Below are 16,554 nucleotides of genomic sequence, written 5' to 3' on the forward strand. Positions count from 1 at the left end.
GCCAGCTTTTAACCCACTTCCTCCTCGTGGCCGCCGCGTCGCCTCCATGAAAGATTGATACGTTTTCTATTTTTCTGGAGCGGAAGAATCGGAAGAATGTGTGTAGTTCTCCACGTTGGATCAATAAAACATGCCGGGCCCCGCATTCGCGACGTGGAACCGGAGAGATCCCGGGAGCTTCGACAGGAAAAAGGTGTAAAGACGATACTCGGGTCGGGGTCAGTTTTTTTATCCTCGGAGGGAGCGGAGGTGAAGGGAGGGAATCGATAAAGAGGTCAGTTTACGACGGACGGAGATGCATTTCCTGGTGTCTGCACCTTTTCAGGAATGTCAATGACAAACTTAGGACAACGCCTCAGGGGGAAGAAGAACCTCTCATGGGAATCAACATTTTTCACTCTTTTTATAGTCGGCAGTCGTAGCTAGAGATCGACTGATACACCGTGCTGATATTTGGGTATTTTACAATGTCGACTGATAAAAGGCTCTCCACACATGCATTGGAAAGAGCAGTTAGAGCTTTAAGATGAGCCCTCCCACAACGTCAGGGTGAATATCGGTCACAGGTAAACTTTCTCTAATTATTAAAAAACTAATTTAACAAACGCTGAATTATGAATATAGTTTTCTACTAAATAAAAATACAAAGACATGGAGAGGAGCAAAGTGGTTCAACTGCCCATAAATGCATAAAAAAACGGAGAATGCGAGTGTGATGCTACATGTTAGCACCATGGGCATTGTAGCCATCTCCACTCTAAATGCTGAGTATAAAAGTAGTATACAGGCACCAAATTCAGTGTGAGTGAAAGAGTTGTGGTATTCTCTTGTTCTGTTGCCGTACAAAAATTGCCAATGACTCTGTTTTTGTAAGGTTTTGCACTTCGGCATCTTGTTGAACTGGTGAATGAATGCATTTTTATTGTTCTTGTCTGTTTTTATGTATCTATTTTTATGTATCTTGTGCTGCAAAACTAATTGCCCCATCGGGGACATGAAATAAAGTGAAGTGCTATTGCTAGCTAGCGCTTGCTATGACTGCCATTTTTTCACTTCTACTGAACAATCTGCTGTGAGAAAATATCCATATGGACCCGATTTACATTGGACTTTATTTGTATGTGATAAATAAGTTCATATTCCACCAGAAAATGGCTAGAAGATTCTACTTTCCCCTCGGCAAGGCCACGCCCCCTTCTATGACGAGATGCCATCTGTATCTATCTATCGGCATCGGCCTTATTAAAACCCATATCGGTCGACCTCTAGTTGTAACTAATGTTAGCATCTGTAGCATGAAGCTAACATAGCTTCCAGCTTAGCATTTTCCGTTTTTTAAGTGTTTCTTAAAAAACGGACAATGCTGTTGAACCACTTTATTACTATCTTTACTAAATAAAGATAGTTGAAAAGCGTATTCAGCATTTGTTAAAGTGATAGTGGAGAAATGGGTGAAAGTTCAGTTTTTCTCCCTGGTTGCTTTGAACATGACCATATCTGGGCGATTGCAAAGATGCTGTCTGTATTGAGGTTACCCAACTGCAAACGACTGAGGTTTGAGCAGTATCAGAATGATCGAGCCTCGCTTCCTTCGGCCGTGGGTCAGTCAAAAGTCACTTCAGGAGAATCTGTTTGATGCTATAAACAAACTCCACGTGTGCCTCGTGCTGTTCAAACGGCAAACTCTTCTCACCGCTAATGACAAACAACGTGTGTCTCGTGACTCGCAGGACGCATTGAGTCACAGAAATATCATTTCATCGTGAAGCGGGTTGAGCTGGTCAAACAAAATCTACTTTCCATCTTTACAGCAGGTTTCTGATGTAATAAAACAAGCTTGTGATTCAGAGAAGGCTTGCGGATTTGTATCTTGTTGCTGCTTGAAACTGAAATGTATTAAATGAGAACCGTGAAGCGATGTTTGCCAGTAATATCTCGTCGCATTGTTGGCCCCCGGAGAAAAAAAACAACATTAGAATGATGAGTTTTATCAATCGTCTTTTACTTTATAGCAGGGGTGCCCAAAGTGGGGCCCAGAGAATGACCTACTTTTGCCCCACATCTGATTAAGACTAGCTCTCTCCCATTCATTCTCAACGGTAAATATGGATGCAGTACACTTTTTGGCCACCAACGTCAAATTGGGGGCGCTGTTTCACTCCATTCGCAAAGTTAAAGGGGGGATATTATGCAAAATTGACTTTTTCAAGCTTTACATCATGTTATTATGTCATTCCCTCATTAAAAACATGCCTGAAGTGTTGCCTTGGCACATTCACGTATTTTTGAGTAATCTGTAAAAACTCTGATGGCGGCCATTTTAGGGATAGGTTTACCTGAGTCCTCCTAGGAACGCCCCCACCTCCTGGAGACGCCTCCGAGCTTTCGTCACCAGCCGAGTAACCAACCACTGCTCCTCAGCAGAACCCCCTCCCCACTGATGCCACAGACAGCGTGTGGAGGGGGCGTGTCGGAAAGAGTCAGAGGTTCTTAAAGAGACAGAGGCCTATTTCAAGACATTCACTACAGCCATTTTGAGAGAGCAATTTTATACAAGGCTGTTATTCTAATTTACTGCATTTACAGACCAACAGAAGGTTTGGTCATCATTGTAGTGTGATATAGACTGGTGCTATGTGATTGAAAAAAGCATAATACCCCCTCTTTAAGGAAACACTGTTCTGGTGTCTTGGTGTTTATCAATCACAGAGCGTTGTAGCATCAACTTTAACATTTTTCCATCTTTCATTGGAAAGGTTGTTGACATCAACAAAGGTACATGTTAAAAAATGTACTTATAAAAGAATTTATGCTGGACTGACACTTTCAAAATGATCTAAAGTAGCATTTTCTTCTTTATCTTTGTTGACAAATGAATGAGGTAAAGTCACTGTAGGTACTGTAGATACAGGTGTTGTGTGTAATGTAACATATTATTGTCATAGATCGAATTAAATGCAAATATTTACCAAAAAAGAAAATAAAGTAACTATTATATACAGTTATATGTGTTTCACGCTTGACATCGCCGTGTTTGGCCCACGACCCACTGTCACTTTTTCATTTTGGCCTCGGAGACAAGAAGTTTCCCCCTGCTTTATAGTCAAAACTCAGATTTCCTCGTCACTTCTGAGTTTTTGTGCTAATGGTTCCTCTGAGCGTGTGCAGAGCCAGTCTCTGGTCGTTACGGGACCGAGCCGGACGTGACGCTGCAGCTTTTAAAACGCTTTTCAAATCAAAGGCGGCGCGGTCCGGTCGGGCTCGCTCTTACATAACTGTTACGTCAGAAGGTGTCGATGCTAATGCCATCGGTTTGATCAGGTCTAATGGAAGAGCCGCCTAAATTTAGAGCGTTTGCGGCTCTGCAGATTATTTAATTTCAGCGAGTGAGTGGCTTGGAAACGCGGCACAGTAATTTGCTGATGACATGACGGCTTGAAAAAATGTCAATACATCCAATATTAAAGCAGCAGTTTAGTAAGTTTGCAGTTTCGTCTCTAAATATGTTGCTAAAATACATTCTCAAAAAATTAGATATAAACTTGAAAAGAACTTGAAAAACTTGAAAAGAAAGATATATGTTTTTTTCCTGCACTTTTGTAGTGTATTCAATGTAGGCCTGAAACAACAAATCGATTATTGAAATAGTCGACAACTATTTTAGTAATCGATAAATGGTTTTCTGGTTTGCACAGACTCAACTACGATGATTGCTGTGATTTGTTTTGAAAGTGAATTTTGTAAATATGATCTGTGTCTCAGGACAATTATCCAATCAGAAGCAGAATGAGTTCCCGATAAAGTCCTGGTCAGTGTCAGTGCAGCCTCCAGTGGCGGAACTCTGGGGGTTCTTAGCTTTCAAATGTTCACATAAACTTGTGCTTGTGTTCATGTGTAGCTTTAAAGCCAAAGTTCAGATGGAGTGACTTTTTTTTTTTTTAAACGTGCTAAGAGCCTCCAACAAACATTCACTTTAAAGGTGCATTATGCAACTTTTTACATGTAGTGACCCAGAGGCTGTGTGCATAGTCAGCATGGCGCCTTTACTTTCCATCACGGTGGCCTCTACAACGCTGCAGGATCAATTGTTTTGTTGGATTTCTGGTGGGAGGGTCTGTCAGCAGTGAAAACCTTCCAAACAATTGATCCTGGAGCGTCTTAGAGGGCACTGTGATGGAAAGTAAAGGCGCCATGTTGACCACCCATACAGCTGCTGGGTCACTACAAGGTCAAATATGCACAAATATCAACTTCTTTTCACGTAAAAACTTGCATAACGCCCCTTTAAGTTCACTCCATCGACACATCCTCACAGCCAAGCAATTAATCCATTCATTGTAAAAATAATACACATATCGCTTCATCATTGTTGGAGAAAGTCTATGAAAATATTGAGATATTCATTTTATTAAAGGGGCTAGATGCAAGTTAGCCATTATATACTCACTACTGCCACCTCAGGTCTTATGTGTAACTGCAGCTTCTATATTAAGCTCGTGCATGACGGCACTTCGGACCCAAAGTAACACCGTTTTGAGTGACAGTGCAGGATTTTAGAGGCAGTTGTGGTGAACAGGTCTGAGCTCATTCTACACATTAGGACATGGCTGGAACATGTAGGGGGAGGAAAATACATAATTTTAACATTTTTAACCTCTTAACTCCCGCCTGAACCGAGAGCATTTTCTCCAGTTCAGCTTTACCCAAATCCTGTAGGCCAGTGTAACACCTCATTTGAAAGCTAAGATCTACAACACAAATCTAAATGGATCTTTTTCCTCACGTCATACGATTTTTTTCCATCTTTTTTGGGGGCCGGTATTCAACTCATTTTTTGTAACTTTTTTGTCAATTTTTTTTGTCATTTTTTGGTCACATTTTTGTCATTTTTTGTCATGTCATTTTTTCCTCATTTTTTGTCTTTCGTCACATTTTTGTCACATTTTTTGTATTTTTTTTGTCTTTTTTTGTCATTTTTTTGGTCACATTTTTGTCATTTTTTCGTCACTTTTTTGTCAAAGTTTTCTCACTTTTTTGTCACATCTTCATTGTTTTTGTCTCAGTTCTGTCGCTATTTTCACGCCTTTTTTCCAGAAGCTTTTGGACTGGGGTAAAGCCAAACTGGAGAAAATATGCTCGGTTCAGGTGGGAGTTAAGGGGTTAAACTCTGTATAGTCCCTTCAAGTTTACTCCATCAACACGTCCTCACAGCCAAGCAATTAATCCATTCATTGTAAAGAATAATACACAAATATCGCTTCATTATTGTTGGAGAAAGTCCTTGAAAATATTGAGATGTTCATTTTATTAACCAATATCATCCACTTATATGTTTCTGACATGTCCTCTGTGTTTTCTTTCAGCTCTTCAGAGAAGTTAGAATAATGAAGATTCTCAATCATCCAAATATAGGTAAGTTCTGTTTTTGTATTACTTTGTCAATAGCAGTGGTTCTCAACTGGTGGTTCAGGAAGTCTAATAGTTTTTTTTTGCCTGATCGATGCTTTCTTATCTGAAATCTCTAGATGAAATAAATACGAATGTGAAGAAGGGACTGAAAATGTCTTTGAAAGAGCCTGATATCGTTTAAATTCACTTGAGGAGCATGTTCAAGCTTTGTCCGTGTGGGAGATGCAGCATTTTATCCGACTGAGAGTAAAAAGCATTATTCCTCGCTGGTGGGAACTGCAGCAGCGAAACAAGGTCATATTTGTGTTGAGATTTACCCACTCACACAGACACGACATTCATAAGTCTAACACGGTCCTGTTCTTCACGGCAGTTTCCCCCCGTTTCTCCCCACACCACAACGGTAATCTGACCCCCGCCGCGGCACCGCAGATTAAACGCGCTGCCCCCGGTGCAGCTGAGCCCCTGACCCCCGCCCCGGCCAGCGCTTCGTTCCATTGTGGGAGATAAACGCAGCGATAGTAAACTCCGCGTCCTGTCACCGCCGCTATTTTTATCCACGAGTCCTGCTTTCAATCCCACACGCTCCAGTCACCGCCGCAGCGTCACAACAAAAACACAAGGAAGCGGGGGCGTTAGGTGGGGTTTAAAATGAATTTATGATGAATCTATACTATACTATCTACTTTAACCTCTTAACTCCCACCTGAACCGAGCACATTTTCTCCAGTTTGGCTTTACCCCAGTCCAAAAGCTTCTGGAAAAAAAGCAGTGAAAATAGCAAAAAAACTGAGACGAAAAAAGTGAGAAAACATTGACAAAAAAGTGACGAAAAATGGATGAAAAAGTGGCAAAAATGTCACAAAAATGCCAGAAGAAATTGACGAGAAAAATGACAAAAATGTGACAAAAAAATTACAAAAATGTGACAAAAATGTGATAAAAATTTGACCAAAAAATGACAAAAATGTGACAACAAAGGAAAAATGTAATAAAAAATTGATGAAAAAATAAATAAAAAAAATGACCAAAAATGTGATAAAAAATTGACGAAAAAATTTACAAAAATGAGTTGAACACCCAACAAAAAAGTGACGAAAAAGCGGCAAAAATGTCACAAAAATGCCACAAGAAATTGACGAAAAAAAGGACAAAAATGTGACAAAATTTGACCAAAAAATGACAAAAATGTGACAAAAAAGAAAAAAAAAATGTAATAAAAAATTGACAAAAAAATGACAAAAAATGACAAATGTGATAAAAAATTGTTGAAAAAAATGACAAAAAAGTTACAAAAATGAGTTGAATACCCAACAAAAAAATGATGGAAAAAAAATCTGATGACGTGAGGAAAAAGATCCTCTCGGTTCAGGCGGGAGTTAAGAGGTTAAAACAGCCTTTGACGGATGAGGCGAATTCTTTCTTTTTAAAATGACTTTAAAAAGATTGTTTTGCTGCGACATTTTTGCGGTTTGCAAAGCATCCCCTTCATCCCCGCCGCGTCACGTCGCTGCCACTTTTATGGCGGTTTTCTTTGCCCTGTTGTTCTTAGCACCGTGCCAAGGAACGCTGTTTGGTTTTGCTACGACTTGTCAGGGTTAATCCAAGACGCAAAGCCCGAGCTTTCCCTGCAAAGATGATCTACTCGAGCAATAGATGAGCTTAGTTTTCATTCGTTAAGCGCCTGCCCTTAAAGTCTCAATATGTTTATGCTGCTGTAGCTGAGCGTAACGTTAGCGTAACGATCTCTGACTTTATACCTGTGTCCAAACATTACACCCCTAATATGATATGATAATATGGCCCTAATACGGTTTACAGTGGTCCCTCGTGTATTGCAGGAGTTGCGTTCTAAAAATAACCAGTAAGAGACGAAATGTGGTGAAGTAGACGGTTTTATTTTTTACAATTATTATATGCTTTAAAGGGATATTTCAGGATTTTTGACATAGGGCCTCATTTCCTAGTTATCCAGAGTGTTGCTGATACCTGGAGATATTTTTTTTTTGTAATTCATACAGTATTATGTTGAGTTTCGTGGCGCTAGGCTCGTGCAGGGCTAGCGCATTTCTATGGTATCAGCTAGCCTGCATTAAAAACAGTCAATAAATAAATGTCTGTGTCGATAGAATAATGTTTGGAATATAACTGACCTTAATGAATGATCGCATTTTGAGGGACTATTTTCTAGCAGATCACTCCGCCGCGTAGCTTATACAACCACAAAGCTGATGCTGCTCAAATATAAGGTATTTCAAATGCAAAATGGTTAAAACTACTCTATGGACACAGACATTTATATGGTTAGTCTGGTGTTATAAGTGATTTGCCTCAGGTGCTCTGTGGAGCGGCTCAGACTGTTTTTAATGCAGGCTAGCTGATACCATAGAAATGCGCTAGCCTTGCACTAGCCTAGCGCCACGAAACTCTTCAAATATAAGAACTACATGAATTACAAAAAAATTATCTCCCGAAATCAGCAACACTCTGGATAACTAGGAAATGAGGCCCTATGTCAGAAATCCTGAAATATCCCTTTAAGGCAGTAAAACCCCTCACCTCACACTTTATACACTTTCTCACTAGTTCACACGGGTTCTCCCTTTTGCCTGATGTCACTATGGGATTTATTTTGTCTAAAGGTCAGCACACACTACACGACTTTTATGCCCGATTTTGCTCTAATTCTCAGTCGAGTCGGGTCCAGTCGAAGGCAGTTGCACAGAGTCGGGTCGCGTAGTGTGTGTGGGGGGGTCACGACTGGACTCGCGTTTGCCCTTTTCATTTCTCTGTCAAAACAGCGACACAAACGACTCAATTCACTGACAAATATCAAACATGAATGTGAGAAAAATCCAAACACCCATGGGAAAATGTGATGATGGTACCCTACATTAGGCTAATCTAATAATAGTATTACATATTACATTCTCAGACTTTCTCAAACTCAGTATTGTTTCCTGCATCGTCACAATGCAGTAAAGTAACTTAAACTGAATCAATTATGTATCATATAGAAATCAAATTGTGACATATAATAACATTTGCTAAAAAACCCGGCAGCGTGCACGTGTAACCATACCCCCTGCTTGCCAAACCAGTAAACCTGGCGGAAAAACACTGATAGATTTTTACAAAACTCCCAAAAGAGACGAGATGTTCCCAGTGTTTGCTTCAGGACATTATATTGCCTAAAGCAGTGGTCCCCAAAACAGGCCCGGGACCCCACTGCACTTGTGCTGTAGGTGTTTCCCAACCGGGAGTACGCGAGCACTGACCACGGGGTACTTCTTAGAAAGCATTTCAGATTAGACTGGATTCTAAACTAATTGAATTAAATTATATTTTGCAGTAAAGTGTGGATTTGAGCATATTGGGCTGTGTTTTCACCATGAACAAATCTGAGTTTCAGTGGAAAACTTTCACAAAAAAAAATCATCTGCACTTATTTGTGGGCACTTGGAGTGTAAATGGACAAAAAAAGGAGTATGTGAGACCAAAACGGTTGGGAATCACTGCTGTAGACAAACAGGGGCACCAAAGCTAGTCTATACTAGTCTACAGTATATTAACCTCTCACCCCCTGCCTTAACCGCATGCATGTTCTCCAGTTTGGCTTTACCCAAATCTATAGCTTCTCGACTGGAGTTTACAGCCTAAAGGCCAGTGTAACTGATATAAACTGATCTAAATGGTGTGTTGCCGTCACTTTCTAAACTTTTTTGTGGCCTTTTCATCACATTTTTGAACCTTTTAGATTTCGGTGAAGCCAAACGACTTGTAAATATAATAATATGTGTTGTTACAGTCGTTGCTAGTGATTGACTTGACTGTAATTCCAGGCTGTAAAACCTACAAATACTTTTACTTATAGAGCGGCCTCTGTGCTGTTCGGTGAAGCTCTCTGCGGCCTCTCAGATTGTGATTTCTATTTGATTGTAATCCTTTGGCTCTAAAGTGTATTTTCATCACAGCCCTGATTCCTCTTCAGTCTTTGTGCCGGCGCCTCCGTCGCACCGGGCGCCGCTCCTCTGTTTGATGTCGTAATTGAATCGTAATTGGTTTCCTCTTCGTCCTGATTATTTTTTCTGTTTTTCCCTCCAGTGAAACTCTTTGAAGTCATTGAGACGGAGAGAACGCTTTACCTGATCATGGAGTACGCCAGCGGAGGTGAGGAACAAAAACATGCAGATATTTTACATTTCAGCGAAAGGTTAAAAGGTCACTTACGAAACGGACCGGGTATTTTGGTCTGTGGGTCGAAAAAGTGCAGTTGATCAGATTTTACTTGAATTGTGGTGAAGCTTATCGATATAGATACATTGCAGCTTCCTGTGGCAGTAACGGCTCATTTGAAGTTTGGAGGAATAGCATAAAAACTAAAACCAAGATTGATCAATGCAGGAAAAGTAATTTTGCCACTGAAATTTAGATGAATCTCATTCATTTAGCATCCGATACTCCAGCCTTCTCTCAAATGTTAGAGCTGCACCTGTTGTGAAAATACTATATTCAGTAATCTGTCTGATAATCTGTCATATCCTAAAAGTTCAGACCATTCTTAGTCTTTCTTAGTTTTTAATGATGGTGACGATATGACGACAAAGTGACGGCAACGAGCTCAAAATGGCGCTTTAATGTCTAAAACATGAGAAGGTTTTGTTGACGAGACAAAAGGTGGTGCTTATTCTTTTACTAGGGCTGGACGATTTGGCTAAAAAATAAAATTTTCGTGGACGATTACGATTTTGAAAAACTTAAAGCAGTACTAAGTTACTTGTTTACCTTAATAAATCCTTTCCGTCGTCCCTCTGGGGGTAATACAAGTGTTAATGGGATGATTGGAGGGTCTTTCATCTCCTCCTGGTGTTTCTGGCCAGAAAACCACAATTGCAACTTGACTGCCACCGGACCGGTGGCTCCGGTCACTGGACTGAAAATGAATTGGTGGTCCCCAGACTAAATATAACTTGTGATATAATATAGTGGAAAATAGGGCTGGGTATCAATTTGGATTTCCCAAATCAATTCGATTCACAAGGGTCCGATTCAGTTTGATTCAGTTTGATTGATTTTTCAATCCAGCTAAGGATGTCATGCAAATGCACTAATAGAACGAATAGAACGAATAGAATCACGAAGAAGAAGCTACAGGCTAATGGTCAAAGCTAACTGCGGGCTAGCGCTACTTAAACAGTATTTACAGCCAAGTTTTGGTGAAAAAAAATATTTCCATTGTGTAATTGGATGAACAATATCCCTCTGTCCCTTTGTCTTTTCTGCCAGTGTAGTATTTACTCTCACGGACAATTAATGAGTAAAAAAACACAACATGCAGGCCTTTCCTTCCATTTAGACACGATATACTTTATTTTACACTACCCTTGATACGTTGTACCTGAGACACATTAAGTACAATGTTGTGTGCTATGTAATAATGTGTAATAACTTGTACCTACAGGTTACATACACAATGGAATAATGTATTAGTATTTTGGTACATAATGTAATAAGACCCAAACTCTAACCCCTAACCCTTAGTGTCTTCTGTCTTACATTATGTACCAAAGTACTAATTCACATTATTCCATTGTGTATGTTCTGCATAGGTATAAGTTATAGTTGGGTACAATCTATCAAGGTGGTGTCAAATAAAGTGTTACCAAAAACAAAACGAATTGTGATTTTAACATTTTATTTATAGGATATGTTTTATATTTCATACAATCGAGCTGCATACTGTACATACTATGCATACCACAGATTTTCCAATTTTGCCATTTTCAACAGCGTCAACTTATAGACCTAATTTTTTTACTGAATCTGACTGAAGCCTTTTGAGTTTTCGTCGACTAAAACTGGACTAAAAACATCACATTTAGAAATGACTAAAATGCGACTTAGACTAAATCTGGGAGCGCTGCCAAAAACGACATTGCGCTACAGTTCATTTTCCAGTCCACTGCGGTTTCGCCCGCGGTCCGCAGCCCTCCAACACATTTGGGTTTTTCTGACCTAATTGGAGCGAGAGCCAAACTTAAGTCCCTCGGAGCAAAGTGTTTCCAATCTGCTCCCAATGATTTTTAAATGACTCCACTCTCCCTCCTGCAGGCGCCGGGCTGCACCGTTCTGCGGGGGGAAATCATCTAATGGCAACTTAGCAATTAGATATTCATAAAAAAAACATCAATATGAAAAAAAAAAATCAATGTGATACACAATACATGGTTCATGAGACCCTCACGATACGGCGATTCTGCGATAATCGATATATTGCACAAAAATCCTTAACATTTAAAGCCACACTGCGTAGAATTTTACCCAATAAATAAACTTGAAATACAAGCATTCATGTTTTCGGCGATGTTTTGTATTGATGGCAACAGTATTGTCCAAAATGTTACGCAGTGTGCCTTTAAATAACAAAGCAGTCCTGTTTCAAAAGGAATTCAACCCAAAATGTATCTTATTTATAATTCAAACATATCCTAAGTTAGGGCTGGGTCAAAATATCGGACCAGACTTGGATGCTGCAATACCAAGTATCGATACTTTATCAAGTATCGCAATACTTTCAATACTTGTGTTTGGAGTTTCCTGTTACAGCACTTTGTTACATTTGGTGTTAAAGCACTTTTTAATCTAAACACTTCAGTAAATGTTCAATGGCATTTGGTTTATAAACTTTGGACACATGACTTTTTACACATTTTAAGGTAAACATATCACTTGTTATAATCACTTACTGTATCGCAATATGTATCGGCCCCTGGGTATCGTGATATGTATCAGATCGTGACTAAAGTGGATCGTCCCAGCCCTATCATAGTATATATTTGTGTGACAGTCCAACTGTTCTCACTTAATTCTCGATCACTATTGACTAACAGAGGCAGAGCACTGAATATGCATGATGTCATCAAGCATCAGTATCGTATCATCCTCCAAAATATCTCGATATTTCACAGAATTGATCTATTGTCACACCCTGAGAGAAGAGTGACTTTATTTTTATTTCCTTTATTGGTTTATTTGGTCGGGACAGTGCATGTTAATGAACATACATGGGTCTCATGCATGTAAACAAGCCGTACTGGATTGTAGCCGTGGGCTAATTTCCATCCGTCGTCCCCCAAACACTCTCTCATTCATCCTGACCTATTGTACATGTTTTAGTGGTAGGAGAAACACAGACATGGGGAGAGCATGCAAGCTCACACAGAAAGGCCCCGTCCAGGTGGGAATCGAACCCCAGACCTTCTAGCCGTGAAGCACGAGCTCTAACCGCTGTTCTACCGTGCCGCCCACTGACTGACTCGATTTGATTCACATTTGATTCAATTTGATTGATTTTTCGATTCAGTTAATTTTACTCGGATATGGAGGACATTCTCAGAAGAACTAATGCTGCAAATAGTAGAAACTCACTCTAGCTTAGTAAAAATGTGAACAATAAGAACTGAACCCAATGCAGTTACATTAATCAACAAAAATCCAAGAAGTCACATGGCATTATTATGGGAAAAACATGTATTCAAAGAATAATTGATATTGAACTATTCGAGGAAAATCTATTCAAATTAATTAATTAAGCCCAGCCCTAGTGGAAAAGGCTAATTATTTGATACTTTTGGTTAAGTTTATACATTTCGGGCAGAACTGTGAAGTGTAACATTGATTCCACCTCATAAAATCTGATGCAAATATACAAATATCTGTGGTCATTATCGGTCTAAATTTGCATCCCGAGTAGTTTCACTTCCTGATTTTCAAGCGATCTTACTCTAAGCCTGCTGCAAAGACCAGCCACTGATGAAGATTCAGTTTACACAAAGATGTGCGAGTGGTTTTACTATTTTTACTGCATCTAATTTGCTTTTGAAAATGGAAACGTGTCCTCATTCCTCTGTCCAATGGAATGATTGTAAATGTTGATAAATTAGTTCTTTGTGGCAGAAATATAGTATTTGTGCTTTAAAAAGCCTTGAGTTTGACCTTCTGCTGCTGATTATGTAAAGCCTGATATTTGGCCGCCCGTGTTCAAGCGTTCTACAGTAAACTCTCCCACTTTTCGAGCCGCACCGCCCGGCACTTGTCCGATCTATTTTCGAACGCTGACTCAGAGCGTATCGATCGAGCGCCGCTTTTTCCGGTGTTGTGAAATGTACTCGAACGCCTCCTCAGGTCAGCACCGTGTTCAGTGCTTTTTCCGTTTTTAATCCTGCCGTTGCGTGGACGTTTTGCTTAAAAAGATCCACCGAACCGCCAAAGGGAGCGAGCGCATGAGTAAGCGGCGTCACGTTCCGGGCCTGAGTCGGTGGAACAATAGGCAGCAGATTGTGGAGCTGCAGGAGAGATGCTGAAGCTGTTTTGGTCATAAAATGTAGTAATAATGTTTTAGTCTTAGAAGAAGTAGGAGCAGGTTTCTCCACCGCTGTTTCATTTGAATATGTGGGTCGTTCTGCCAGATAAGTGCCAATATCTTTTAAAATGGCACAGGCTCAAGTGTACAAAACATGTTCAGGGCCATATCTGTCGAAGTCTTTTATTTTTGTGTGGATTTATCATATTTTGTTCAGAATGGAAACAGGAATGACAAAGTTGGACCACTTTGCTTATTTGTAGTTGTAACGAGGCTGTTCACACTCGAGCTGCATTTCTTGATATTATAATATAGAAGACAAAGGGAGAGACACTGACTTGGTCACGTTGTCAGAAAAGTTCTTCTAAATGTAACAATTATCTATACATGCCTTTCCAATGACATCACGCACAGTTCTGGCGGCCATTTTGAATACCGAAGTAGAATTATGCAGTACTACAACATGTAACAATATCTCTACTCAGGATGAAAATGAAAGACAGCTGATTGACATTGGCATTTTTATGTAATTTTTAAAGTGTGTCATTTCAGCAGAATCTCAGTCTGAGTTTGAGCTGCTCTAGACGTTAGCATGCTACTGGTTAGCAACTGTCAATGGCTTCAACACGTGTGTGTCTCACATCTATGAACACTGAGGAAATACAACAGTAACAGCTCAGCTCTGACCTCTGTCACATGTTGAAGCCAAGGTTTGTAGAGGTCAGAGCTGAGCTGTTGAAGCTAAATGCTAACCAGTAGCATGTAACGTTTTGAGTGGCTTAAACGCTGACTCACTGTTTTCTTCACATAAACCTGCATCTCTGGGTTTTTTACTGTTTTCTTCTTGAGCAATGATTATAAGTAAATCCATCTTTTATATCGTGAGTTGAGATATTATTACATGTTGTAGTACTGCATAATTCTACTTCGGTATTCAAAATGGCCGCCATAACATCAAAGGTCACATGACTGAAAGGCATGTATAGTTTGTGGAGGATTTATGTGTTTCGGTGACAGGAATGACAAAAACATAGGGAATCATGGAAAACTAGGAGTGTGACAATATATCGATTTTCCGATATATCGCGATATTTTGCAAGACGATGCGATACCTTTTACTTTATTTTCCGATATCGATACTTTTGATGACGTCATGCATATTAATGAGGCAGCAGTGCTCCACTGATTTCACAGTCAACAGAGGCCAATAACGATCAAGAATTCAGTCAGGACAGCAGGGGGCAGCACTACAGTCTTTAGACCAAACACTGACACACAAATAAATGACTTTTAATGATAGTTTTTATGCTTATGAATAGGATTAATTTGGGGTTGATTTATTCCCTTTTAAATAGGACTGTGGCTTCTTATTTAATTATTTGTAAATGACGTCACTGACAGATCTATAGACCCATTTTCAGTGTGTAAGACAGGGATCATTTATAGACCCGTACAAAAGGTGAACAAAGCACATGAAAAGAAATGTAAATGATCAGTAAAGTGTAGTATGTTAAAATAAAGGTTCAAAGCCATGTATCGTATCGAATCGTGAGGTACCCAGAGGTTCCTATCCCATCCTGACAAAAGGCAAAAGTCTGAATGACCCACTTGGAGTCGAATAGTCGTCTTATTTTCTCATTTTGTTCTGGGCGTTGAGCTAAACGCAGCAGACGAAGATGTGGACGTCCTGGAGCTGGAACAGACAGCGATCTAGGTCTGAAACCGCCTCAGTCCTCACAGATGGGTCAGAGCCAGCGGCGCAGACTCATTAAAAACACTGTCTGTTACTGGAACTTTTCAATGAAGCATCAAACTAATGAAGAGAATAACGCTCTGGCAGTTCACTCCAAGGTCTAAGCTGGGGTTTATCCAAGGCTCGCACGATTTATGTTACTGCTTATCTGGAAAACTGGAAAAAACTGGTCATAACTTCACACACGTTACTTGAATGAGGCCGGGCTGAATGAAAATGCACCTAAACTTTTCTCGTAACCTCTTTCCTTGTCCTGGTTTTGCAGGAGAGGTGTTCGACTACCTGGTGGCCCACGGCAGGATGAAGGAGAAGGAGGCGCGGGCCAAGTTTAGACAGGTACCTCCCGGCGCTCCTCTGCTCTGTCCCGGGACTCTCTCATGCCCAAAGATTAACGACACACGTCCAAAACTGCTTCTTCACTCATTAGTTTTGTGCCGTACGACTGTCACTGCGGTTATCAAATACTTTCCCCTGCTGCTGCAACTTTGGCCCCACAATGTTTGATCATGATTAGGACTTTCTTAACTCTGTAGCAAGAGAGTGAAATTAGTAGTTTATTATGAACATTTAGATCTTAGGTCACATGTTTTCCAAAGATCTTGTACATTATACAATAAGATAAACATGTACATTAAGAATTTAAGTGCTAAATGATGCCTGACCAAAAGGGGTTTAGGCTGAAGTCAAGACTTATTCTGCCCCTAAACCCCTTTTACAACTGTGACTCTGTGTCCAAAGAGACACATTTTACAGTTTCTTTTATACCAGGGGTGTCAAACTCATTTTGGGTCGCGGGCCGAAATTCAGCTCCCACGGCGGGTCGCGGGCCGCATATAATAGAGAAAATCTTTCCAATAAGTGAATAATTAATTATTTGATTTGGTCAAAGCCCCAACTTTATTGTAGCTTCATTAATAACAATGGCTTACACTTGTATTTCACTTTACAAGCCTGTGTCACAAGTTCCTGAAAGTACAGTAATCATTGCTCATTGACTTGGTACTGGTAAGCTGTAATTGAAGCCACAGCC

At 40.1% G+C, this 16,554-nt stretch overlaps 1 protein-coding gene across 10 annotated transcripts in view; it reads left to right on the top strand.

Annotated features, from left to right (window-relative positions):
* The window catches only part of mark3a (MAP/microtubule affinity-regulating kinase 3a), a 105,760-nt gene that overhangs the window by 43,662 nt on the left and 45,544 nt on the right, over window positions 1-16,554 (top strand). For all 10 annotated transcript variants that reach the window (XM_079573452.1, XM_079573457.1, XM_079573456.1 and 7 more), the window contains 3 exons: window positions 5,364-5,412; window positions 9,514-9,579; window positions 15,790-15,860. In XM_079573452.1, the coding sequence (XP_079429578.1) occupies window positions 5,364-5,412; window positions 9,514-9,579; window positions 15,790-15,860 (186 nt within the window). The remainder of the gene's footprint in view (window positions 1-5,363; window positions 5,413-9,513; window positions 9,580-15,789; window positions 15,861-16,554) is intronic.

This window comes from Gobius niger (genome assembly GCF_951799975.1).
Source record: "Gobius niger genome assembly, chromosome: 16".
NCBI classification, from domain to species: Eukaryota; Metazoa; Chordata; class Actinopteri; order Gobiiformes; family Gobiidae; genus Gobius; species Gobius niger.